The 26270-nt window shown below is 44.6% G+C and overlaps 1 protein-coding gene across 1 annotated transcript in view; it reads right to left on the bottom strand.

The window, feature by feature from the left end:
- Positions 1-26270, bottom strand: part of SEZ6 (seizure related 6 homolog) — a 519872-nt gene that overhangs the window by 30349 nt on the left and 463253 nt on the right. The window contains exons 12-13 of the mRNA XM_083172348.1: positions 11444-11635; positions 3497-3691 (exon numbers count right to left, since the gene is read on the bottom strand). Of these exons, the coding sequence (XP_083028474.1) occupies positions 3497-3691; positions 11444-11635 (387 nt within the window). The remainder of the gene's footprint in view (positions 1-3496; positions 3692-11443; positions 11636-26270) is intronic.

Here is a 26270-nt window from a genome sequence, read left to right as displayed (position 1 = left end):
AATACTCGGTGGCTGCCACATTCTAGAGCGATCGGAGCGGAGTTCTGACAGTGTAATAATGGACCCAGATATGGGTGAGGTAGAATCCCTAAACCAGCTTGACACTTTGCCCATGACAGGAGAAGGTAAAAGGTATGAGGAAAATGTAGTTCAAGGGCTATGTGATGATTTATTGTCTGGTGAGTACTGTGTCTGTAGATATTGTCAACCTAAAATGGAAGAAGGATGCATCCAGCGATGTCAGTCGACCAGTAAGGCAACTACCGGCCGACATCCCTTGAGTGATTACCACTCATTAGTGGGTAAGGTTTTAAACCAAACAGAATGCTGGGTGTGTTCACAAGTATTACATAAAAGGAGTAGTGTAGGCCTAGTCCCATACCCGCTTAATATTTCAGAGATAAGCGTATTAAATAAGGGGAGGCCATTGGATAAGAGATACCTGTATACCAGGTCCCCTAGTCTTAGATTACACCCATACCAAGTGGATAAATCCCTGGTATGTATGAACTTCTCAAGTTCCAGAACAATCGGTACTTGGGAAGTGACATGGCAAAACCAGACAATAACTTACTCCCAGCGTCCAGATGGAGAGCCCATAGATAAAGAATTATTGTTAAAAATCCGAACCAGTGGAAGACACTATAAATATGTTTACACGGTGAAGAAAAGTAAAATGATGGCCGGCAGAGTATCAGCCGGCTACTGTAATATGACCCTACAGCCAGAAACATGTGAGGAACGAGTCAGGGAGCAGGGGACGGGGATGTTCTTATGGATAATGTGTGACAAGATCATGAAATACTCTGTCCCTTATTTTCTCCCTGACGATGTTTACTATATTTGTGGTAGAAGGGCGTACAAATGGCTCTCCATGAACTACGTTGGTATTTGTTATCTAGGCAGAGTGTTACCGGAAGTGATGACCCTCACACACGATGAGATGATGAACATACACAGAGGTATTTCTCCTCCTTACACTCATACCCATTATGACCAAATCCATAAAAGGGATTTAACAATAAGAAAAGAACCCCTAGCTTCTGAAATGATACACGAGTCGTTCGGTATCCAACTCCTAATTGCTTTAGATATCACCCATACCGCCAGAGGAGTCATCAATTTTAAATATATACAAGCATTAGCAAGCTTGGTAGATAACATCACTGAGATTTATGATGACACCTTTAGGTACACTGGGAAGGAGTTGCAAGCGTATAAAAGAGAGCTAGTCCAACATCGGATGGTGTTGAACTATCTGACAGCTATGACAGGAGGATATTGTGTCACCCTTTCTACACAGTTTGGGGTGAAATGTTGTACATATATCACCAACAATACTGAAGACCCAGAAGAAATCATCGATCACCGGATGGATGAGATTCTTCAGCTTAAATGGAAATTTAGAAGGGAACATAATATCAGCCTGGCAGAAATAGGTAACAAAGTTAGCGAATGGACCTCCTGGTTGAATCCAATGCACTGGTTCTCTGGTTTAGGAGAATGGGCGCAGGGGATCATAGCTAGCATAGGAAAACTCCTTCTCTGCATCGGTGGTGCCATCATAGTCTTTGTGCTACTGTTCAAATGTTTAAAGGTGGTGACCCGGGGAAAGGCAAAACGTACCGAAATCATGAGTGTAAGAACGAGAGATACAGAGGAAGACCAGGGTTTGGTATATGACCCTAAAATCGAAACCACCTCCCTTTAAAGAAACCATATTTGTGAACGTGTATATGTTGTAACCACCCCTGTTTTTATTTTTATCCCAAAATTGTACATTATCCTTCGTGACCCTGAGTAGATTGTTCGATAAATACGGCCCATCGTTTATCCATGATCCTGGATCGGCCGAGAGCAGATGGTTTACTCCCCTTATATGTTTAATTCATGTATCCCAATTTCTCTGTTTGGATTATGAATTTCTGTATTGTCGTGTGAAATGTTTTGTATTGTAACAGTTTTATAATTACTGTTAAAGGGTGGACTGTGGAAGTCTAGGTACACACACGCCATTTTGTGATAGTATGGCCGCCATTTTGGTTCGCAGAGTTGTGCAAATAAAGTTTCCATACCCGAGTATGTGTGACAATGTGGACCAGAAGAGTAGACATACTATCACACATAAATTCATAATAACACACTTACACGAAATGAAATATAGTTAAAAGGTTTAGAACGCCACACATAGCTTAGTTAGCCCTGCACACACCTGTCTGTATCGTGTTTAGTACCGTTCCGTTCAGCTCATTATGCAAAGTATTCCGGTCATTGCGAATATTTCGCAATGTACACTGCCCATAGTTATGGACATAATCCATATCTCAGAGACAGTTTCTGTTGAAAGTAGTTAACAAAGGAAACTAGATAAAACCGGTTCTTATCCTTGCTGACGCCGAAACCACCAAACAAAAGACTCTTAAAGTTCACTCCCCTGCACCTGGTCAGACCAGGTACAGCGTCTAACCTCCAATCACAGTGGACCGGACATATGATCTCTGACCAATGAGAATGGCCTTTGACCTCCCCTTTCTGACCCTATAAGATAGGCGACCCGGAGCACGCTCGGTCACTTCGGCACATCTACCTTCCCTTGACCTTCCTACCGGACTATAGTTCATTCCTGAACGATAGTGAGCTCTGACCGGACTGTGCTTCGCATACTTGATGACCACGGGTAACGGTTGCATTTCACGGTATTTATTCTTAAAGTATTGTTGGCTGGTTGTGTCTTGTATCTGTATTCTTTCCCCTTAGCAGAGTCTGTTTAGTATTCATTGTTAGTATATTGTATTACTTGTTATACTTGTTTATTCTTATTTCTGTAACCCCCTTTTGTCCATTAGGGACTTAAATACAACCTTTTTACGGAGTTCTAATCTCCTTATTTCCATTCAGTGGTCGTGTCTGTTTATTCGCATAATAGCGATAAGGTATATTACGGACACTGTCCTTTAAGGTATATTCGCAGAATAGAGACAAAGTACTGCGAAAGGATCTCGTATTAAGGTATTGTTTCTTGGTGCAAAATACTAAGTAAAAGGTACGCTACGCTGCGCTACGTTTTGTTCGCACGTAGTTAGGCATAAAGGGTAAGCAGGTTACGGACACATTACGTAACCTGCGCTTTTCACTCATTGTCTCTCTGGTCATAATCAAATCGCCATTAACACTTAGTACTTCACTGTCATTAGGTCTAATTTACACAACAATCAATGGGCTGAGCAAACTCCTCTTTAATGACGTGAGGCTCCTCTGGAAACGGGAATGTAAATACACACCACGAAGTGCACCATGCATTCATGTAGATTCATCAGTGTTAAGCCAAAGTGATTTACAGTCTGTTCCTAGTGTGCTTCCTAAATGTGACCCACTGGGCTCAATAGAATTAGATTTACACACGAGGGGACGAATTGTAAATGGCGGCAATGGCATTGCGGCTAATTGGATTGATCCCATTGTCTCTACTTACAAGATAGTCATTATTCATTATTACCTTTGCAGATTGGTGGGGCACTGCTCCACTGAGAGGGATGCCCAGGAACACACTTTAGACTGTGTTCCCCCATCAGCATGTACCCTGTAGTGCAAGAAAACCTAAGCGCCTCCCCTGGCTGGTAGACTCGTTTTTCAGGTTCCTGGTGACCATTTTCTGGAACTCCCGGGTTTACACACGGCTCGTATTTTTCATCTAAACACAGATATCAGAAAGCAATCAGTGCACAGACTTTGAAACCCATTACCAGTGCTACACGACTGTATGATTAGGTTCACTCAATGTCATTTTAGTAAGATAGCAATATAATAGAAAAAAACTATTACGAAAACAGAATATATGGCTATGTATATTCTGTAACACTAATGATACATTATTCATATACAACTATTAATATAATGTGTAAAAGTAACTGGGAAAAAAACAACATTTTTTATTTCGATTTTTTTTTTTTTTAAATGTTCCTTTTCTTGTTTTTTTGCTATTATTCTTATTTCTTTATATTATTAGGTCTATTGAATGTTCACCAGTCAATGCCCAAGTGCAGGTTACAACTTAATTTATTAATTAAATCTGCCCGTTAAGTAAAAAATATAATTACTGTAGTCTAGAAACATGGCATGAAACAAAAGCACTGTAGTAAAGGTGCCCATACACTGGTGTGATTTGGCTTGTTTTCCCGATGGTCTGGGCCGAGACGTTGGGTGAAGAGGGACCAGATCGCATGTGTTTGACAGCCAATCTGACCCGCGTCGGGATAGAGTCGGAGGTCAGGTGTGCTGTACATAGGATACATGGGATGTGCAGCTGTCAGTGCACATCGCCGGTGCTTTTTAGCATCTGTGATGTATCGTATCCGATTTCCCTTGAACTTGTAGCTCCCTGGGAGTCCTATCACATGTGATAAATCATATGCAATAAATTGTATGTAAGAATGGCACATCAAGTGACAAATCGGATGTAAGCACTCCCAGGGAGCTGCCAGGGAAGTTCAAGGGAATCGGGTCTGACTTAGGCCACCTTAAGTTCATGTGGGTGCCGGAGCAAAATATCACTGCTCTAGCACAGAGACAGCTGGTCCAAAAATCATCTGTCCAAGCAAATCTTTTCTACACTACTGAAGTAGAGGTGAAACTTCAATAGTAGAGAAACTTTGTACTGTGGTGTCTGACCTCAGCAGTGTTACTGTGCATGCGTGAAGATGGGTCCACGCATGCTCAATCTCTGGTGGATGAAGTCTCACAGTGCCAGAGAGGGATCTGAAATTATTGCAACCGGCAGTGCTTCTTATAGGGAAGGATCAATGTACATAGAAAAATGCCATCTGGAGATGGCGAATGTTCCCGCAGTCGAAGCTTGATGATTTTAGGCCCCCCCCATACTAGTGTATGGGGACAGCGAGACAGATCAGGACTGGTAGGTAAGTATCCTATGTAACCTTTTTCATGAATGGCACACTGACTTAATTTATACAAATGGAGATGGAAATGTTAATTTTCAATTGCTTTTGTATAAATTAGGTGATGGTAAATAGACCCCTCTGTCCTTAAACCTTCACTACAACTAGCAGGATTCGATCACTAAACCTTAACTATAACTTACAGCCAGGGCCGGTGTAAGACTTCTCAGCACCCTAGGCAAAACTTCAACCTACTGTACCTTCCAACCCCCCCCCCCCCATACTGACACCAATAACCCAATAACCACTTCCAACCCCTTAAGGCATGCATGTCCAAACTATGGCCCTGCCACAGCTTTGCTAATAGAGAATGTTAGAACTATGGCAAGGCATGCAGGGATGTGTAGTTTCACGAAAGCTGGAGGGCCATAGTTTTGGACATGCATACCTGCCTAACATTCCAGAATGACAGGGAGGCTCACAAAAATTGGGTGGTCCTCCCAGCCCCCCGGGGAGGTATGCAAGTCCACTGCTTTCCCTGGAGGCTCCATGCACCTCCCCTTTGACACTCAGAACAGAGTACAAGGAGGAGGGGGCAGCAAAGTTGGGGGAAAGTATGGAGGTGAGGTCTTAGAAGTTCCACAGCCGCCACCAGTATTAAGTACAACAAGGATCCTCATAGACATTCTTGATTTTTTGATAGGCAGACTTGGTGGCGCCCCCCCCAGATCCTGGCGCCCTAGGCAGCTGCCTAAAGCTGCCTAATGGTAGAACCGGCCCTGCTTACAGCATTTAATCACTGAAACAGCTTTACAGTCTGCAAGATTATAACAACCTTACTACAGATAAGAGGATATCCTAGCTCGTAACATTCTTTTAGTTAGAAGCATTCTACCACTGTACCTTCTATATTGATAGCAGATTTCGAACACTAAAACTATATATATACATTAGGGCGGAGTGAAAAAATTGAAATTGAGAAATTCTAAATCGGCTAGTGTGGAAAAGTTGTGACTTGACCTGAATAAGAAATGTGCAAAAGCTTTTTGATCTGAGTCAACATCTTCTGTTCTGGCAAGAGGCCTAAAGTTTCACTTTTTAGGTGAAAATAAGGAAACCTATGAAGATGCTCCGATCTAGTTAAAATTATGTCAGGATGTCATAGAGTGGTTCATTAATATACTTTAGCATAGTAAAAAAAACAGTACAAGCTTGTCCTAGTGCAAAGTGACTGACTTTTGCGGTAGAAAAAAAAATCCCTGATAATTGACCCATTTTCATGGTCACAATAGTGTTTTCTCCTGAATGTTTTTTTTTGAGAGGTTGCTCTGTAATTAAAGTGACCAAGAAAAAAAACTTGGGGCAAAAAATCAGGGTAAATACCTTTTGTTTGCCCTTCATAGAATAATGCACACCTGTGTCTTCTAATGTCCAGCAAACTCGTTACTCTTTACCTAGAACGGGCGTCGGGCAGGGGCGAATTTAGGGGTGAGGCCGCCCCTAGGCACAAAATATTTGGCGCCCCCCCCCCCCCCCCGTACATACATATACTATATATACGGGGCGGATTTAGGGATGAGGGCGCCCCTAGGCACAACAATAATGTTTACTAAGTAGGACAGTTTATAGGGGCAGTATCTGCAAGTCCTATCCATTTACACTCTATTTAAGATGGAATATAGTACAGTACAGTGGATATTTTGCAGTTATTGGTACATTTTGGGCTGACAGTACTATCACAGGCATCCAAGTGCCGCCCCCAAACATGTGCCGCCCCTAGGCCGGTGCCTCACGTGCCTAATGGGAAATTCGGCTCTGGCGTCGGGGGTAAAAAATCGCGGGCATCGCGGGTACATTAAAAACGGGTGCGACGCGATGCCCGCGATGCCCACGATTTTCCCATAGGGATCAATGTTAAAAGTCAGATTGGACGCGATTTTAGTGTTAAATGCCTCAATGCCCGCGATTTTTACATAGGAAACAATGTTAAATGGGCCACAGAGCCCTAATAGTCCCCCTGAAGTCTGAAATGGCCCCCACAATTTTTAACGCCACCCCACGATCAACGTGAACCCGAAGCGTGGCGAGCGCAGCGAGCCCGCGAGGGGCGGCGGTACGCGTCCTCCGACCTTTTCATACCCCCACTATCCACGTCGGCGTGGAGTTGAGAATAGAATAGTGTGGCGAGCGCAGCGAGCCACCGAGCCCGAAGCGTGGCGAGCGCAGCGAGCCCCGCGAGGGGACGCGGATACCTTCACCGTTATACGCGTACCCTCGTACACCCCTGGTATAAACCAACTCAAAACAGAACATAAAAAATAAGAAGACAATACTGTATGTGCAACATCTTTGAAACCTGTTATTATTGAATCAATTGATTTAATTTTTCTAAACATTAGACAGACAGCAGCATTACATCACAAGTGGAGAGGGTATTCAATCCCATCTGAATTTCCTGGCCAGATGAAAAATATGCAATAATTCACCTATAAATATTCAATCATGGGCGTTTTCGCCCGTTTTTGAGTTTATACAGATGGGTCAGGTCCCATCTTTGCAGGGGATGGCGCTGGCATCGCCAGCCGCCATCCCCCGCCAGCGCCATGGCGATGGTGAGAAGGGGACGCGCGCGCACGAGCGGCGCGCGCGTCCCCTTCCGATGGCGCTTCGATCCGTTCCCCCGGGTCCCCGCCGGCTTGCCGGCGGTAACCCGGGGTCCCCGCCGCCTGCCCGCACGCCCCCTAACCCCCCCTAACCCTGTCCGTCTCCCTGAGGCGGAGACGGACAGGGTTTCCGTCGCGCGTCTCAGTCTCCTCGCTGGCGAGGCTGCTGGCGGGTCGCCAGCGCGTACGTTCTGGCGACCCGCCAGCAAGGATGTAAAACATGACATACTGTATTCGCTGATTTCACTTTTTTGGGCGGGCAAATTGGGATGGCCGAAAACGGCCACAAAAACATGGTGAAAATGGCTGTAAATTTGCCAAAATATGTGCAGTATTCACAGATGCTAGATTTTTTGGCCAGGTGAAAAATCAGCACTGGGATTGAACAGGGCGAGATGAATTTGCCTCAAAAACGGGTGAAAATTGCAGATTTTTCACATGGCAAAAAATTTGCCTGGGATTGAATACCCTTCACTACAGAGAGCAGCATTGTATCACTAAACCTTCACTACAGATAGCATTCTATAGCTGAACTTAAAAGAAACATCAGGACTGGAAATAAAATTTCCAGATGGTTCTATGATTTTTATTTTTTTTTGGTCAGAGAAACCTGTGTGTTTTTGCTGGCCACAGCCCTGTTTTCCCTCAAAAACAGGGTACTTTTGGGAATCTGGTTTCGTCTGCCCAAGGCAGGTGAAACAAAATCCATGATAAAGCCGTGGCTCCCACCAATTTACTGGGGCGAATTGGATAGCCCCTGGAGAGACAATTACCTGTGGCAATTTACCGTGCCTAATACCCCCAAAAAACTTTACAGTTAGCAGCATTTAATCACTAAACCTTCACTACAGATAGCAGTATTCTACATTTATACAGATAGCAGTATTCTTTCACTGAAAACTCTCTACACATAGCGGTGTTCTTTAACAATGGTTCTTATGATTGACTGATGTAGAGATTTTGGCAAGGATGCACAAAATGATATTGTGCATGCACACTTACCAATCAGCTGCACCATATGTCTGGTCAGAATAACCTGCTGTATTTAAATATACCCACCCAGTTGTGATGTAATTATTAATGATTCCTGTAGCAAAAATATCATGTGGTCATTTGGTTGTCTGTATACACAATAAGATGTAAGTGATAAATCTATATGATATATATATAGCATCTGCAGTGCAGCACGGCTGATACCATACTGTATATCTATGAAAGATGTTGCTCACAAATGCATTGTATACAGGGCCGGAGCTACCATTAGGCAGCTTTAGGCATTCGCCTAGGGCGATGGCCACTAGAGGGCGCCCTGCTCCTTCAAGCTCCTATGGTCAGGAATGCTCCTATCGCTCCCCCATCTCCGCCGAATAATAAACTCGGCCACCACCTGCCTACCCAGCAGAAGAATAAAGGGCTGGCTCTTGGCCCTCTCCTGTTTGCCGAGTCAGATGCGCTGCTATTTGATTGGATGGCATCAGCGTGGTAGTCTCTGCTGCTGCTGCTGAGCTCCTGCATTGTCACATGTGTGTAGGAGCTCTGCAGCAGTGACCACGCGGACGCTATCCATCCAGGGGAGAGGCGGGGTCCAGACCGGGAACTTTACTACACGCTGTCACCTGCCGCTGGACACAGGAGAACGGAGTTGACTTTATAGTGAGTACTCGCCTTGGCCAGGGGGAAGGATGCTGGGGCAGGGTGGGACGCGGGTATGTGCAGCCTGTGCAGGTCACTGTGTCCTCTTGAATGAGGACTGGAGGGAGGTGTGCGTGTGTTGGGGAGGGATTAATGGAGCGCCTGGGCCCGGTAGCTGTGAATAGGGGGGGGGGGATTTAAGCTGATTGAGGAAGGTCTGACTCTGAGAAGTGCTGAAGGCAGGAGGGGGCAGATGATCAGTGCTGAGGGGCATGGAGGGGCACAGTAGGGAGGGTGACAGAAGCAATGTCTGGGGGGCAGATGATCACTGCACACCCCCCCCCCCCCCTGCTCCCCCTGAAACCCCCCCCCCAGCATCTGCAATCACAAACAGCATATTTCCCCCCACACACCCGCATTGTCATTGGCAAGGTGTGGGTTCGAAGACATAATTTACCTGAGGCTGTCATAAGATGTAGCACTGTAAATGGACTATGCCTCATAGAGTGGGCATGGCCTGGGCTCTATTTACATTGTAAATTTTGTGCTGGTGATAAACCATCTCCCGCTGCCATAACTACCTTGGGTGCAGGGGGTGCTTTTACTTTAGGGCTCAGGCCATCTAAGGGCCCATCTGCCCTGCACCCATCTCAGCTCACAATTCTACCGGCAGCGATCACAACGCTGCCTAGTGGGAGGGACAACGGTTACATGTTATTTTTGTATTTATGTTCTTTAGTCTAAAATATAATCTAGTTATATTTAAAGAAGTGAATGTGAGTGACTGGGCGGAGGGTATTTGGGGATGCAGGGGCGGTATTATGTAGCTTTGCCTAGGGTGTCTAGAAACCTTGCACCGGCCCTGATTGTATATACACACTTGCAGATGGTTGGGACAACATATCATCTCTACAAATGTTATATCGTCCAGCATCCCAATGAAGGGAATACCGACAGGGGTCCAGTAAGTATACTTACCTTTCCCCTGCTCCTCCTTAGTGCCTCACAAGGGTGTAACTACCATAGGTGCAAGGGGTGCAGCTGCTATGGGGCCCGGAGCTGAAGGGGGCCCATCTTTACATCCAAGTAATATGTTTTACATACATTTATCACCATCAGTTGTTAAATAGGGGGCCCTTAGAAACTTTTGGTATGGGACCTACGAATATCTAGTTACACCCCTGGTGCCTTATATTGGTATTGCGAAATAGGCCTTGTGGCTGTAAGTCGGGATACCAGCATCGTTATTCTGACTGGTGGCATCCCATTTGCATGGATGTTATCTGAATGCGGTCTAGTGTGCACCCAACAATTCACTACAGATAGCAACATTCTATTATTAAAACCTTCCTATAGATGATATCATTCTGTTAATTAACTCATCTACATCTAGGTACATGCATGAAGCAATAAACAATAAAACAAACAAAAATATACTAAGGGCTCCAATTAACAATGGGCCTTATTTTGGTTCATTCTTTCTGACAAAATCCTTCTTAGATGGACACAACCATGTGCACTGCAGGGGGGCAGATGTAACATGTGCAGAGAGAATTAGATTTGGGTGAGTAATTTTGTTTCTGTGCAGGGAAAATACTGACTGCTTTATTTTTACACTGCAATATAGATCTCACTTTGAAGTAAAACCCCACCCAAATCTAATTCTCTCTGCACATGTTACATCTGCCCCACCTGCAGTGCACATGGTTTTGCCCATCTAAGAAGGATTTTGTCAGAAAGAATGAACCAAAATAAGGCCCAATGAGACAAATTCCCTTGAGCACTCCCTAAGGCAGTTATACTTTATCCTCAATCAGTGGTGAGCATTCCTGAGCTCCGCTTATTGAAAGGAAAATGTGCATGTGCAGACTGACCATCGCGCCTATGTATGGCACTACAACCTGTCACTGGCAGAGATAGGATGAAAGCAGGGCAAAGCAGGAGGGTGCCGCTGGACCTCGCTGGTGAGGTAAGTATTGTTAAACAGCATCTTTGTTAGTATCACCACAAACAAAATATGCTGCTGGTAATGATCATCTTCATCTTTATTACATTAAATATGAGAAAATGTATCCAAGTATTTCTTATTAAAATTAATTATATTGTATTTGTGAAACCTTCAATGAATACAAATATTTGTAGTTGCTTTTAATAATATAATTTATGAAGTAGGTTCATAGCATTGTAGTATGGTTATTTATGCAAGGTACAAATAATAAGTGTAGGCCTGGTGCATGAGGCTATCTGACTTACGGACACACTTTGGTAGGCGGTCACTCCATTTGGGCACGCCAGCCTGACGGTTGTAGCAGCTCAGAGTGGTGCTTCCAGTGAGAACATAGCCTTTGTCACACACATAACGTACTGTGCTGCCCACAGGGAACTTCGCATTAGAGAGAATCCTGCGGCTGTGGGTCACATCACCAGGGTCGGAACAGGAGGTCACTAGAGAAAGTATGAAGACATGTAAATGTTCTCTAAGTCCAGATGATTAGGAATTGTAACACAAACACATCCATACAAGATATAAAATCATGCAACAAACAGCAGCGGGGGTCCCTATAACTATTGGATTGACTTTACAGAACCAATATTAACTGAAAGGTATTATTTAATTTATTGTACCATTCACTGATTCAAATAAAGCAATATATATATAGCACTGATTAAAATAAAGCAATACATATAAAATAACATGCAGAATTATTGCATTTAAAATATGAATAAAAAATGAATGAAAAAAAAAATATATATAAAAATAAAAAATTCATTACAGCTAAAATGCTAAAACGTTCCTATAAATGCCCGGATTGGTAGGAATGTCTCAGGCATTTATAGGAAACATTGTAAGCACCTTTCTGCTATTGTTTAACTTGTAGCATCATTTACATACCAGTAGGTGGAGCTGTGGTCACAGAATGCAAATAGAAGGGTGTGCTTAATTAATTTTAAAATAGCAGTATAGCTTATTTCCTGATACTGTATATTTCCCAAATGTTTTTTTCAAATGTATTTATTTTTCCTAATTGTCAATGTAGAAATCAGAATGCTGCTAATAATTTTTCAATCAAAATCATTCATTTTTAATAATAAGACCTTTAGCTAAAATAATTCTGCACTCTTTTGCTATGGTTAAATTGCATGATACTGTAATTGATGTTTGTATGTCATAGATAGCACCTCACATTTATGCTTTTGTCTATTTATCCCTTTTTCATAGTACTCTATAGTAAATTGGCCTGGCCATAATCCTGTATCTTATTTGGAAGTGCAAATTACTTTATGTATGTTTCACTTGATTTCTGCGAAAGTGTATACTGTAGATTCTCAGAGCAAGATGAGAGGTGCCACCAGTACAGAAGTTAGATAGTATTTCCCAGTTCACCATGGTGAGAGTGTGTTGTGCAATATTTGATGAGATAATTTAAAAATGCAAAAACTGTAAAGTCAATGAAAGAGAGGATTCTAAATTAGTTCTACATTATAGATATTATATGAGATTTATGGGGCACACACAAGGGGAAATTTAACCCCCATTTCTAAGCGATCTGACTCTTTTTTAGATTATTAACTAAATTTTTTTTTATATAAAAAAACATAAACTGACTATTACTAACATTGCCTGTTTCCACCAAACTGTGTAAAAGACTGAAAAAAGGATTATTAACATCTTCCTCCAGGCATAATAAAAGCACCAAACCTGCTAAACAAACTAATAACTATGGTTTTGATTGTCAATATGTTTGACATTTGATTCAGTTATTGTTGCTTTTTAATATCAATGTCCAGTGATTTATATTGTATAATAAATACTAATTAGATTAAGGTTATTCTCCAGTGCAGTTTTTGTATGTCTGTTTGTCCATTTTATGTAGTCTCCTGCAGATTGAAAGAGGGTGGGCCAGTATTACCCCTTTCACCTCGCACCTTGGACTCGCCTATAGGCGGGTTGGTGACGTATTGACCCGGGTTGAGGTGCGGTGTAAAAGCACCAAAGCTTATAACCCAGATCGACCGACCTGGCAATTCGACTCGGGTTCTAAAAAGGTTTAAACCCGGGTCGCCTGTGCAAAATGGGTGACCCAAGTGTAATGTGAAAGCACCAGACCATGTTGCAGCCAGGTTGGACCTAGATTGAGATGTAATAGGGGTTTTAACTTACAGCCCCTAGGTTAAATCCTCCTCTGAGAGTTACTACAGATCACACCTGAGTGTTGCAATCCATCCAGACTCCGGGGCCCAAGCCAGTCCATGGGGCCTGCTGCTCTGCACCGCTGCCACCATTTTTTTTCACTTTAAGCTCGGTGACTGGCGTCGGGGTGGGGGTGGGTATGCGGACGGCGGGGAATGGATATTGCAGGGTGGGGGGAGGTTTGACGGATCAGATCTCTGCTATGGATTCGCCGGCACTACAGAATCAGTGCGGCTGTGACGGCTATCTTCTGAGCTTAGCTGTTTGATTGTGCAACCTGCGCCGAAAGCAGGCTGCAGGAAGGAAACCAGAGCCAGCTGCCCAAGCCGCAACTAACTCCATCCCGCCCGGCACCCCGAGTCCCTGACGTGTTGTTAAGTCAGCGGCAACTGACTAGCAGATGGAGACCAGTATGACAAAAATAATGGGATGTGAGGGGGGGGTGAGTTATGTGTATATTGGGAACAGTCAGTGTAAATATTGTGTGTAATGAAGGTAGAGGATTATAGAGTGTACTGGGTAGAATAGGGTGTGTGTGGCCGGGATAGAATGTTATGGGGGTGTATGTTGGGGAACAGGAACTGAAGTGTGGGATGTGTTGGGGGTAGCAGTATATGGGGTGTTTAAAGGAGATAGGGGGAGTAGGGTATGTCGGGGGTATGGGGTGCATGTGGTAAGACATGGGCAGCCTACTCACCACCTGCCGCCATGGCTCTGTGTGGTGTGCGCTCAGCTCCTTGGCTGCTAAGGGGCTCAAACCAGCACTGGAGGACATTTGCACTTTCAAATCGCACCTCGATCCGGCAATAACCCGGGTTATAAATGCAATCTGAAAGGGGTATTAGGGGCTATGTCTAGAGCAATGTGTACAAGTGGTGCTACTTTGTGGTGTAATGTGAATAACGGACACTACAGTTCTTTTTTTTTTGTATTTGTGCACCTGGCCCCACAACTCACTAGTTCCGCCTCTGATCTGTCAGTAGGACTTTACTGAGCAGTAATGAGGAGTGCAGACAAATTGAGTCCTCCAGCAAGAAAGGAAGTGTATTATAGTAAGCAATGTTTGCCTTTAACAATATATAAGCAGAAAAACAACTGGCATACACTAAAAGATAACAGTGACAGAAGAATAGGAAGCAATTCAATGCAAAGAATCACACTATGTATTATGTCCCAACTGCTAAGAAGCAGCTAAAAGAGTAATACATTCAGGCTGTGGGATCAATACTATTTTACTGTATTTGTCTCAAGTGTGCTGTGAACTTTGTTGTTTTATAAGGTTGAAATGAGGTTTTATTTGGCATGGTGTCTTCCTGCTACAGAGGTACATATTGCTGAGCTGTAAACTATACTGATCAATCTTCTTTTATATCGCTGCTCCAGACCATTCTTAATTCTTGTTTAAAGAGCAGAACATAACTGTGTATATCATTCATTGGAAGAGTAGTAGACTTGTTGTAACTTTTAAACATTTTGTTATCAATGCTGGGGATAAAATGCTGTATAATATAACCTAATTAATTTATTTTATAATTAGAGATGTGCACCAGACACTTTTCGTGTTTCGTGTTTTGGATCTGGTTTGGTTTTTGACAAAACTTCCCTTTTGATTTCTGTATTTTTTGAAAAAAAAAAAAAAAAAATCATAAAAATTGCTAAAATTACAAATTCTTATTTTGTTGTTGTCCCTACAGTATTATTAACCTCATGTCCACTCATTGCCAGTATATTCTAAACACCTCACAGCTCCAAATATTGTTTTTAGGCCAAAAGGTTGCAACAAGGTAGCTGGTTGACTAAACTAAGCGACACAAGTGGGTGGCACAAACATGTGGCACATTTAGGAGTGGCACTGCAGTGGCAGACAGGATGGCAGTTTTAAATACTGTGCCAAAAAAAAAGAGCACATACTGCAAAGAAAAGAGGTGCGGGACCACCCACCCATATGTTGTATAAACAGGACATGCACACTTTAACAAACCATTAATTTCAGCGACAGGGTCTACCACACGACTGTGGCTGAAATTATCGGTTTGTTTGGGCCCCCACAAAACTAGCTGTCAATGCAGAAAATAGCACATAATACTAAGAAAAGAGGTGCAAAATGGAATTGCCATTGGGATCTCCCACCCACCCTTATGTTGTTTAAACAGGACATGCCCAGTTTAATTAACCCATCATTTCAGCGACAGGTGGTCCCCCTGGAAAAAGCTTGCCAAGTTCTCTGAATCATGGCTAGCTACCACCTCCATATATTATGACTTTTCACATTATGAGAAGAGGCAAGAGGAAGAGGACAGTGAGGACAAAACAAGCTGCCAATGACACAAAGTGGCAAGGAAAGGATAAGGCCTTGGCTCTTGTTTAAGTCTTTAGTCTTGCTCTGGGATTATAGACCGCATCTTCAGTTGATGGTCTCCCTTATCCCACAATTGCTTGGATTGTACTCCAGTCTGTCATTACCGGCTAACTAGTTTTTAACACAGAACAGAACAGCAGAAAAACAGCAGCACCCCTGGAATGATAGGGCAGAGGGAAACCACCACTGGACTTATATGGCAGACTTACTGTATAGCCGAGAGAGGGGGGGAGTGGGTACTAATTACCCGGGCCCACGCTTGCTGAAGGGGCTCCGCAGGGGCCCTGGTCTGACCCCTCCCTTCCCCCTCCATCCCTCCCGGGTAGCATGTGCTGTGCTGACAGCAGGCTCAGCATGAGCATCTCACTGACAGCGTGAGAGGCCATGCTGAGCCTGCTGTCAGCACAGCACATGCTGTAGGTGTGTGCTGCTTCTGAGATTACAGTTTTTAGAGTTTTCTTTCACCCTATTCTAAATATTTTGGGGGCATGGCCTGTGTGTGGGAGGTTCCCACAACACACACACACTTAGGCCACGCCCCCAAAATTTTACCGGGGCCCGGCATTCCTCTCGGCTGCCCTGTGTATATGGCAGCACTGGACAACACCACTGGACTTTTACAGCAGACTTATATGATAGCACAGGGCAGCACTTCTACAGTAGACTTATATGGCAGCACAGGGCAGCACTGCTGGACTTATATGGCAACACAGGACAGCACAGCTAAACTTATATGAAAGACTTATATGGCAGCATAGGGCAGCACCGCTGGACTAATAGGGCAGCACAGGACACCACCACTGGACTTATACAGCAGAATTATATGGCAGCACAACGCAGTACTGCCTGACTTATACGGCAGACTTATAGTCGACAGCACAGGGCAGCACCGCTGGACTTAAATGGCAGCCTGCTGCTTAAAAATGTGATGCAGGAGATGATCAAAGTAATGAGAGAGGTATCGGCCATCGGTGATGCCCAATAGCGTTACTCAACCATAAAAACACCCACTTTTTGTTGCGCATTGCTTGAAACAAACATTTTTTTTTAATATTGTGGATATGGGAATAAAGTGAAGGTCTAGATGACAAAACCAATAACAACATGTTTCAAATGCATTCTGCACTTCACCGCTTATTAATCTCAAGCATAAATCTGCCAGGAACTAAAACAACATGTACTTTGCAACAGGAAAATTTGTGACAGGGATAAAAAAAAGTCTTGTACTTTCGGACAGAGTAGTATTGTTATGTGATTTGACAATGCTGGTGTAACTGAAAACTACTTTTGCCAAAGTAAATTAAACAGTAACTTTGCTGCCTAAGACTCTGCAATCCCATATAGAAATTATTTAAAGAAAACTATCCTTTACCTGTTATGATGTACTACTGTATGCACTCTGAGGTAACTGTTGCCACTGCAAGCATTCTGGGTGTTACTGTATGTACCCAGGGGCGGATTGACCCTGGCGGGAAACCGGGCTATTTTCCGGTGGGCTGCACGATTCCAGGCATGTAGTGGCCGCTCGCCCCCATGGCTTGGCCACGGACCACGCGACCACCATCACCATGGTTAGCGGCCGCAGCACTTTTGCCCAATACAACGATGGCTGCTGCCAGCCTCGGCTGTTACAGCAGTCAAAATGGCCGCAGGAGGGCTGGTACACATGTGCGGCAGCTTCTCTCGCAGTCCTGTGTGTGGCTGTTCCTGTGATCTGATCCCTGACAAGCAGCGGCACGCAGGAGTTGTTGCGTGCGCTGGGGATCAGATCAACATCAGGATGGGCGCCGCCGGTGCTGTCAGAGCAGAGGCTGGTGTCAGTGAGCAAGGTACTACACAAAGTACATTAGTAATATCATATATATATATATATATATATATATATATATATGAGAACAAGTGTGGAATGGCGCACTTCTCAACTTTAGTCCATAATATATTAAACAATGTCCATATATATATATATATATATATATATATATCGGTACGTGACCCTATCCCTATACATGTTACCCCGTCTTCAATAAATACATCTTTTACCTGCACTATGGAGCGCCTGTTCTTATTCTGATTTTAGATCTACTTACCTGTTTGGACACAGGAGAACAGAGCTGCCGGATTAAGGATCTGAGTGCAATTAAAGAGGCACAGGAGCTGGACTCTTTTTTCAGAGACTCTGGGATTATTTATTCCCTAATATTATTATCTTCACTTATTGCGCACTGTATGTATTCAGCATTCATATATATATATATATATATATATATATATATATATATATATATATATATATATATATAATCTGGTAGTTCGGTCCGGCACTCACCCACATGTGCAATTACCCAGGTACCTTCTGGGAACAATTGTAGTAGGTCTTTAGAATAACAGACAGCGGCACTCAGTTGGGAGGTTTCAAAAGTGTATTCAAGAAATCACAGCATAAGCCTATATATATATATATATATATATATATATATATATATATATATATATATATATATATAGTGTAGGTGTGTGTGTACAAATATACATATATACAGTATATATATATATATATATATATATATATATATAGAGAGAGAGAGAGAGAGATACACAGAAGTACCAACACACTCGCCATTCCTAAGAATGGGGTGCAAACAGCACCCACTTCCCAGGATGGGGTGCAGTGGCCTGTGACCACACACTCTAGTAAATACAAACACAGGGGGCCCAGCACTCACTACAATAAAATAACTCACCTTAATATTCAAATAATCAATTAAATAATTGATCAATGCATTTAAGCTATATATATTAAGCTATATATATATATATATATATACACAGGTTGAGTATCCCTTATCCGAAATGCTCGGGACCACGAGCATTCCGGAAAAGAGAATTTTCCGGTTTTTGGAATATTTTTTTTTAGGCATACTTACCTGTCCCCTGGTGGTGCCCGGTGGTCCCTCTGCGTCCACGTTGTCCCTCGGAGTCCACAGCAACCTTCAGCTCCATCTCCGGCGTCTCCAGCGGTCCAAGTAGTGCTTTGCGCAAGTTCCCAGGCACGCCGTTGACTTCACTGGCGCGCGCGCACTTGCGCAAAGCACTCCTGGGACCGCTGGAGAGGATGCTGAAGGCCTGCCATGGACGCCGGGGGACTTGGTAAGTCTAAAAAAAGGGTTAGGGGGAAAAAAAATTGAATTGGGGATACCGAACCTGTATACAGTATATATAGTAATCTTGGAGACTAGCACTCTGATGCCTTGAATGGGGGTACAGTACCTGGGTGCCTTCTCCCATGGACCGGCACCAGTTCAAGTATGCATACTCAAGAAGAGATAAAAGATGACGCAGAGTGTGTCAGTGTGAAAGAGCGTAGGCTGCAGGGTGAGGGAGTGTGTCAGTGTCATAGAGTGCAGGCTGCAGGGGGAGGGTCAGTGAGTTAGTGTGATAGAGCTCAGGGTAAGGGAGCGCATCAGTGTTATAGAGTGCAGGGTAAGAGAGTGCATCAGTGCAGGCGGCATGTTTTTTTTTTTCTGTAGGGGCTAATGGGTATGTTTTGTTTTTTCTCCAGTGGGGGGACAATGTTTGTGACAGTGGACATCTCAATGGACGTGGAATCATGCGGCCCACCGGAAAATAGCCCGGTTTCCCGCCACGGCCAATCCGCCCCTGGGTACATACAGTAACACCCAATGGACAGTGGACGTATCAATCCTTATATTCGTACGCTTTATAGTGGCAATAGTATAAACTCACATTTAAAACTAGCAAAAGACTCAAGGAAGGCTGCAACTGTGTCTAACTCAGTATCCCACCCCTTTTGACAGACCCCACCCCTTTTCCCGGGCTGGTTTTCCATCCCAATCCACCCCTGTGTGTACCTGCCGGTATTATATTGTGTTTGCCATCCGCAAAAGCAGAATTGGACTGACCCATAGGAGTACAGGGGAAATCCCGCTGGGCCCCACTGCATGGGCCCTCCTCCTCTAAGGATCAGGTTCCAGACTGTGCACTTGAATTACACTTTATACATATGTTACCTCATTCTGCACAGAACTATGGTGTATTTTCTATAGTGCAATTAATCTAGTACATTGCATGCATCAGTATTTCCTATATATATTTATTAAAGGGCCCAGACCATACACTCACTCATTTTTGGCCAAACTTCTGTAGTGGCAGGCCATACTCTCTTTGGAGACTGGCCACAACTCTACACATGGGCCCCTACCACTGCTTTCTGCCGGTGGGCCCTTCATGCCCCAGTCCAACACTGCGCAAAAGTGTACAATGTGGCTAATTCAGAGCTGGTAGCAAAATGGGTGCTGTGAGAAAAAAAAAAGTATAGCAACATAGTGGGTTTTCTTTTGTGTGCAGAGCTGTGAAAGTCCCAGGATGTGTCTGCATTGGCAGAACATTCACTTGGCTGTGGCATTAGTGTGTATTTGTACCTACCCCCTGTGGTAGATGTGTGATGCTCTCTCTGAGCATGTAGATGGCATGTATATACCAACTCTCTGGTTCTGTCTGTCCTCCTCCCCCATCATGCCCAGTTATCTAGTGAAGAGGGGGTTGCAGGGGTTTGATGATGCAATGTGGTAAATCAGTGCCGTAACTAGACATTTTTGCGCCCTGTGCCAAAAATGGAATTGGTACCCCCCCATACTTGAAATAGGGACAGTACGCACTGAGGGCGTGCATACAAAAAAAATCATGGGTGTGGATTCATGGGGAAGAGAGGTGGCCACATAATAGTACTAATAGTACTTGCCCCACTTTTAATTTTTAGAATATCTAAAACTTTTAAAATATTTTTAATATCCCAAAGTCATCCCCGGTGTGTGCAAGCGACACACACATGAAGTGACACAGCAGCACACACAACCGTAGCGGAGTAACTGCTCAATAGAAAGTCCAGGGGCCCGATGCATGCCGGGAGGTGTAGTTCCTGTGCCCGCCAATCATTGTGGCAGTGGGAGGATGATCGTAGTGTCCGTAAGGGGCTGTGGCTGAAAGTCGGCTGTGTCGCTGCTGATCTCAGGGTGTCACTGGGTGGCCACTGTGACACCCTCAGGGCGAGGCCCTATGTGTGTGCCAGTGGATGCGCCCACAGTGCAAATGCGCTGTGTGCAACGCATCACTGGGCACTGGCACTGGCATACACCTAGTTATGGCCCTGAGTTATATCACACAACATAGAGACAGCAGAAAGAGAACTAATTGCAGCCATGTGTGCAAGCCGGCGTGCGAGGGGGGTCTGGGCCAGCATACCTGCGAGCAGATGGGCAGCTCTGCGTGTGGACCAGCTCTGTGAGCCTCTAGCCATGCCCCCAGCCCCCTGGCTACGGGAATAGACGCTGTGCACATGCGCACAGCGTTTATTCCCCGCTGCTTAGCAGCCTACAGGGGGGACTCCCAACAGCCCCCCCTCACCGCGGGAAACTGCTGGCCGCGGGAGGGACAACGGGACAGGCCCTGATAATCGGGACTGTCCCGCTGTAATCGGGACTGTTGGGAGGTATGGTGGTGGTATTTACGAGCGGCAGGTGGGCGAAAAATTACATGCAGCACTGCGAACTTTGCAGCTCTGTGTGTCAACCAGAATAACCCCCTATATCTAATAAATTTCTGATAATTTGTTTTCGATTTAAAAAAAAAAAAAAATGATGGTAATGTATTAGTTAATCAAGTGATTGCAGCTCTGACTTTTCCTATGCGCTGGGTCCATTGATGTAACTCTGTCCTTCTTCTGCACTGTATATATTACATAAAACACACAAACTGACTTGCAATTAAACACATCCTGAAAGGACACTCGGATGATCTGATCAGCAGAGACTTATAATGCAGACACACTTAAGAGAGATGAAAGCAATACATGGATGAACTTCGCAGTGATGAAAGGGTACAAGCAGATGAAGTGAAGGGATGTGAATCTACACTAAAGATAATGAAGTTCTCATTTAACATCAACACATACACTGATTTGGATCAATCAGCATCTCTAGATTTCTATAAATAAGTATGAGCAGAGTTCTGTGTCTGTGCACACAGAGAAGCAGTTACGTAATAATTACTGATTTCACTGCAACATAAAGACAAGGTAAGAATACCTAGCAGATTAATGAGCCGGGTGGCACTGGGGGCTAGCCTGGAGGGATGGATGACAAGATGTTGGGCTAAGATGTTGGGCTAAGTGTAGTATTAGGGACAGTGGCGTAAATTTGTCCAAGTTGCCTGGAGGCAAGATATATATCCCCCCCCCCCCCCCCCCCACACACACACACACACGCACAACCTTATATAACTTTATATGAAATATATATTTCTGTTCAGAAATATATATATAGAGAGAGAGAGACGATATATTTTAGAACTCAACCACAGAAGCAATATTGTTGGCTTTCAATTAATACCCCTTTCACACCAGAAATGCAGAGACCAACCCAGGAATTAAATTCCAGGGACATGCAGGGACATTCCCGGGTTGGGACCCATCCACACATGCTTTTGAAGCAGGGAAACCCGGGTCGCCACCTTTCACACTGAACCCGGGATGACCCTGCATTTCTATCAGAATATCAAAGAAAATGGCCTTTTTTAGGCTCATAAAAATGAAGTAATTAGGGAAAGTGGTAAAGGGAGAGAGGGAGGGAGGGCCTTTGCAGACATTGTAGGCTTCCAGGCAATGTTCCCTCTAATTTTACGAAGGCTGTGTGCGGCAAAAGATTTTGGCTGTGCAACTTTGGAAGGAAATTTAAATTTTTGTGCGTCACTTATATATAACTGGAAAATGGCGTTCAGCATTTGTGTTAACTTTACTTCAAAATGATATTAAACATTTAAACACTCAAAACATAGCACACAATGTAGTTAATGGGTGAAACAAACATTAATTGAGTTCACAACTGCAAAAAGGGACCACTGCTGCTTTGTGCGCTCTGTTGTAATGTCTGTGCGCACGCTCGTCAAGGTGTGTGCGCGCGCACGTGCGCACAGCTTAGAGGGAACACTGCTTCCAGGGTTGAAATAGCACTGCTGGGGTCTGTTGTGCCACAGAGTTTGCACAGTGTCTTCCTGTATGCTGTGTGATTGCCAATGCAGACATTTTTGGCTTTCAGGCTGTCAGGGGTTAAAACGCACTTCTGGGGTCTGTGGTGCCACAGAACATGCACAGTGTCTCCCTGCACGCTGTATGCTGCCTCTGGGCATGTCTATGAGCTTCCACCACAACAGGAAGTTACCCTGCTAGCAAATCAGCACTAGCAGAGGCAACACGGGAAGGAGGGACATGTCCCTGCACCTTTCACACCAGCCATTAACCCTGCAAGGACCCGGGAGCAACCCTGTTACCTAGCAGGGTTGAACTGCTGGCAATTCTACCTGGGAATTTGTCCCTGGAACCTTTCACACCAGCTCTAGTCCCGGGTTGTTCCCGGACCCAACCCGGGAATTTAGGCTGGTGTGAAAGGGGTATAACTGATTTAAACAGGCAGGGGAGGAGAGGTGCCCCCTTTATAGCAGGAGCCCGGTGCCAAATGACTACATTGCCTCCCAGAGTCCTGCCTCTGATTAGGGATAGTATTTTAAACAAGTAATTTAATTAAGACTAGCAGGTTAACTAGATAAAATTTTGTGGTTGAGGTTATTATTATTATTATTATTATTATTATTATTATTATTATGTTTTTGAAAATCTGTTTAGCAAAACTTTGACTAACTCCCAAATGATCAAAGGACTATTACTGTGAGTAGCAGAGGAGCAGTGACCACTGCTGTGTGTGTATGTGGCTAGTGACATATGGGAGGTGTGCTCAGTGCTTTGTGGGCATGCATTTCACCTCCACTATCAGCCCTATGTCTCCCTTAATATCATACTTGCTTACTTTTGAAAACTAGTTTCAGGGAGATTATAGTCGTTAGCAGAATTTTGCACAGTGCCCCATTGAGGGGGCATGTCATGCTCCTCCCAAAGGACATGGCTAGTTCCATATATGGAGAGATTGTGAAAAAATATTGTGACCGTGGCACCTAGAAGCGTGGGTGTGTGCTGCTACATCTGAGAGGAATCTTTTAAAAATCCAAATGTAGATGAGCCCCAAAGCAGTTAGTAAGATCCACTGTACTTTTTAAAGTGCTGGGAAATGGTGCTGATGAGTCAATGTAAATGTATCTATCTCTCATTCCTTTTTCCCCAAAAAAATTTAACAGTGTAATGTAGAGATGTGCGGCGGGCACTTTTTCGGGTTTTGGTTTTGGATCTGGATCTCCCTTTGTGTTTTGGATCTGGATTGGTTTTGGCAAAACCACCCTTGTGGGTTTTGGTTTTGGTTTTGGATCTGGATTTTTATGAAAAAATGCAAAAAATGGCTAAAATAACAGAATTTGGGCCTGTTTTTGCCCCCAAAGTATTATTAACCTCAATAACATTAGTTTCCACTTATTTCTAGTCAAAATTGTTTTCATTTACTGTAGTTGGGCCAAAAGGGTATACCGAGGTAGCTGGATGACTAAGCTAAGCGACAGCAGTCGGCATCACATACATGTGGACCTTACACTTCCAACCTGGCAGAGCGGCACTGCAGGGGCAGACAGGGTGGCAGTTTAATAAACTATCCCAAAAAAAGAGAAATGCTCCAAACAGCAAATACAAAGAGGTATCGGCCTTGTCATGACTGGTGGTAGCAGCTTCAGCACTCCCACCATTTCCTCCTCCATCATCCTCCAAAAATGTGTTTTTATTTTATTTATTACTTTTATTTATTTTTCTTACTTTACACTGGACACAGCCTGTCACACTGGACACAGCCCCTTGGACACTGGACACTGCCCCTTGGACACTGGACACTGCCCCTGGACACTGCCCCTGGACACTGGACACAGCCTGTCACCCTGAACACAGCCCCTGGACAATGGACACAGCCTCTGGACACAGCTCCTGTACACTGGACACAGCCGTCACACTGGACACAGCCCCTGGACAATGGACACAGCCGTCACACTGGACACAGCCTCTGGACACCGCCCCTGGACACAGCTCCTGTACACTGGACAATGGATATATGTCACGCTGTACACTGGATATATGCCGTCACACAATGGTTAGATGTCACACTGGCCACTGGATATATGTCGTCACACTGGACACAGGATATATGTCGTCAAACTGGACACTGGATATATGTCGTCACACTGGACACAGGATATATGTCGTCATACTGGACACTGGATATATGTCGTCACACTGGACACTGGATATATGTCGTCACACTGGACACTGGATATGTCGTCACGCTGGACACAGGATATATGTCGTCACGCTGGACACAGGATATATGTCGTCACGCTGGACACAGGATATGTCGTCACACTGGACACAGGATATATGTTGTCACACTGGACACAGGATATATGTCGTCACACTGGATATATGTCGTCACAGTGGACACAGGATATATGTCGTCACACTGGACACTGGATATATGTTGTCACACTGGACAATGGATATATGTCACGCTGGACACAGGATATATGCCGGCACACATTACATGTCACACTGGACACAGGATATATGTTGTGACTTGTGACACTGGACACAGGATATATTGTCGTCACACTGGACACTGGATAGATGTGGTCACACTGGACACAGGATATATGTCGTCACACTGGACACAGGATATGTCGTCACACAGGACAGGACACAGGATATATGTCGTGAGTGACTCGTGACACTGGACAATGGATAAGATATAGGCCGTCACACTGGACACAGCCCCTTGTATTACTGCAGCCCCTGTACACAGTGTACTAATCAGCAGCACTGCAGCCCCTGCGTGTGAGCACTGCAGCACTGAGTTAGTTAGTTAAATCACAAAAAACACAGGGTTCAGGGCTAAATAAATCACAACACAGGGCTTAGGGCTAAATAAATCACAACAGGGCACGGGCCACAGGACAGCCCCTGGACAGTGGACACTGCAGCCCCTGCGTGTGAGCACTGCAGCACCTAGTTAGTTAAATCCCACTACAGGGCTCAGGCCACAAGTCTACAACACAGGGCAGTGAGGGCAGGTCACGGAGCACAGCACAGCACGGAGCACATGGCACGGAGCACAGCACAGGGCAGTGAGGGCAGGTCACGGAGCACAGCACAGCACGGAGCACATGGCACGGAGCACAGCACAGGGCAGTGAGGGCACAGGTCAGGTCACGGAGCACATGGCACAGAGCACAGCACGGAGCACACGGAGCTTCCCAACCACCCTCTTCCCTCTCCAAGATTGGAGTGAAGATGGCGGGCGCGCGTGCGTCTTTTATAAGATCCCGCTCCCGCGAGAATCCAACGTTGATGACGTTCGACCTCGTTATTGGTCCGGAATTCAGGCAGGAACTCCCTAGCCGGCTCGGATCTGGCCCGGATCCCCGATATTCGGATCTGTCGGATCTCGGGAATCCGGACCCGCTCATCTCTAGTGTAATGGGCTAGGTGACATGAGGGAGATTGCTAGACTAATGAGGGAGAGAGGGACATTTATTCA

The sequence above is a fragment of the Crinia signifera genome, chromosome 2 (genome assembly GCF_055691185.1).
Source record: "Crinia signifera chromosome 2, ASM5569118v1, whole genome shotgun sequence".
Lineage (NCBI taxonomy): Eukaryota > Metazoa > Chordata > Amphibia > Anura > Myobatrachidae > Crinia > Crinia signifera.
The sequence above is the reverse complement of the archived record's forward strand: the minus strand, read 5'-3'. Positions and strand labels throughout refer to the sequence as shown.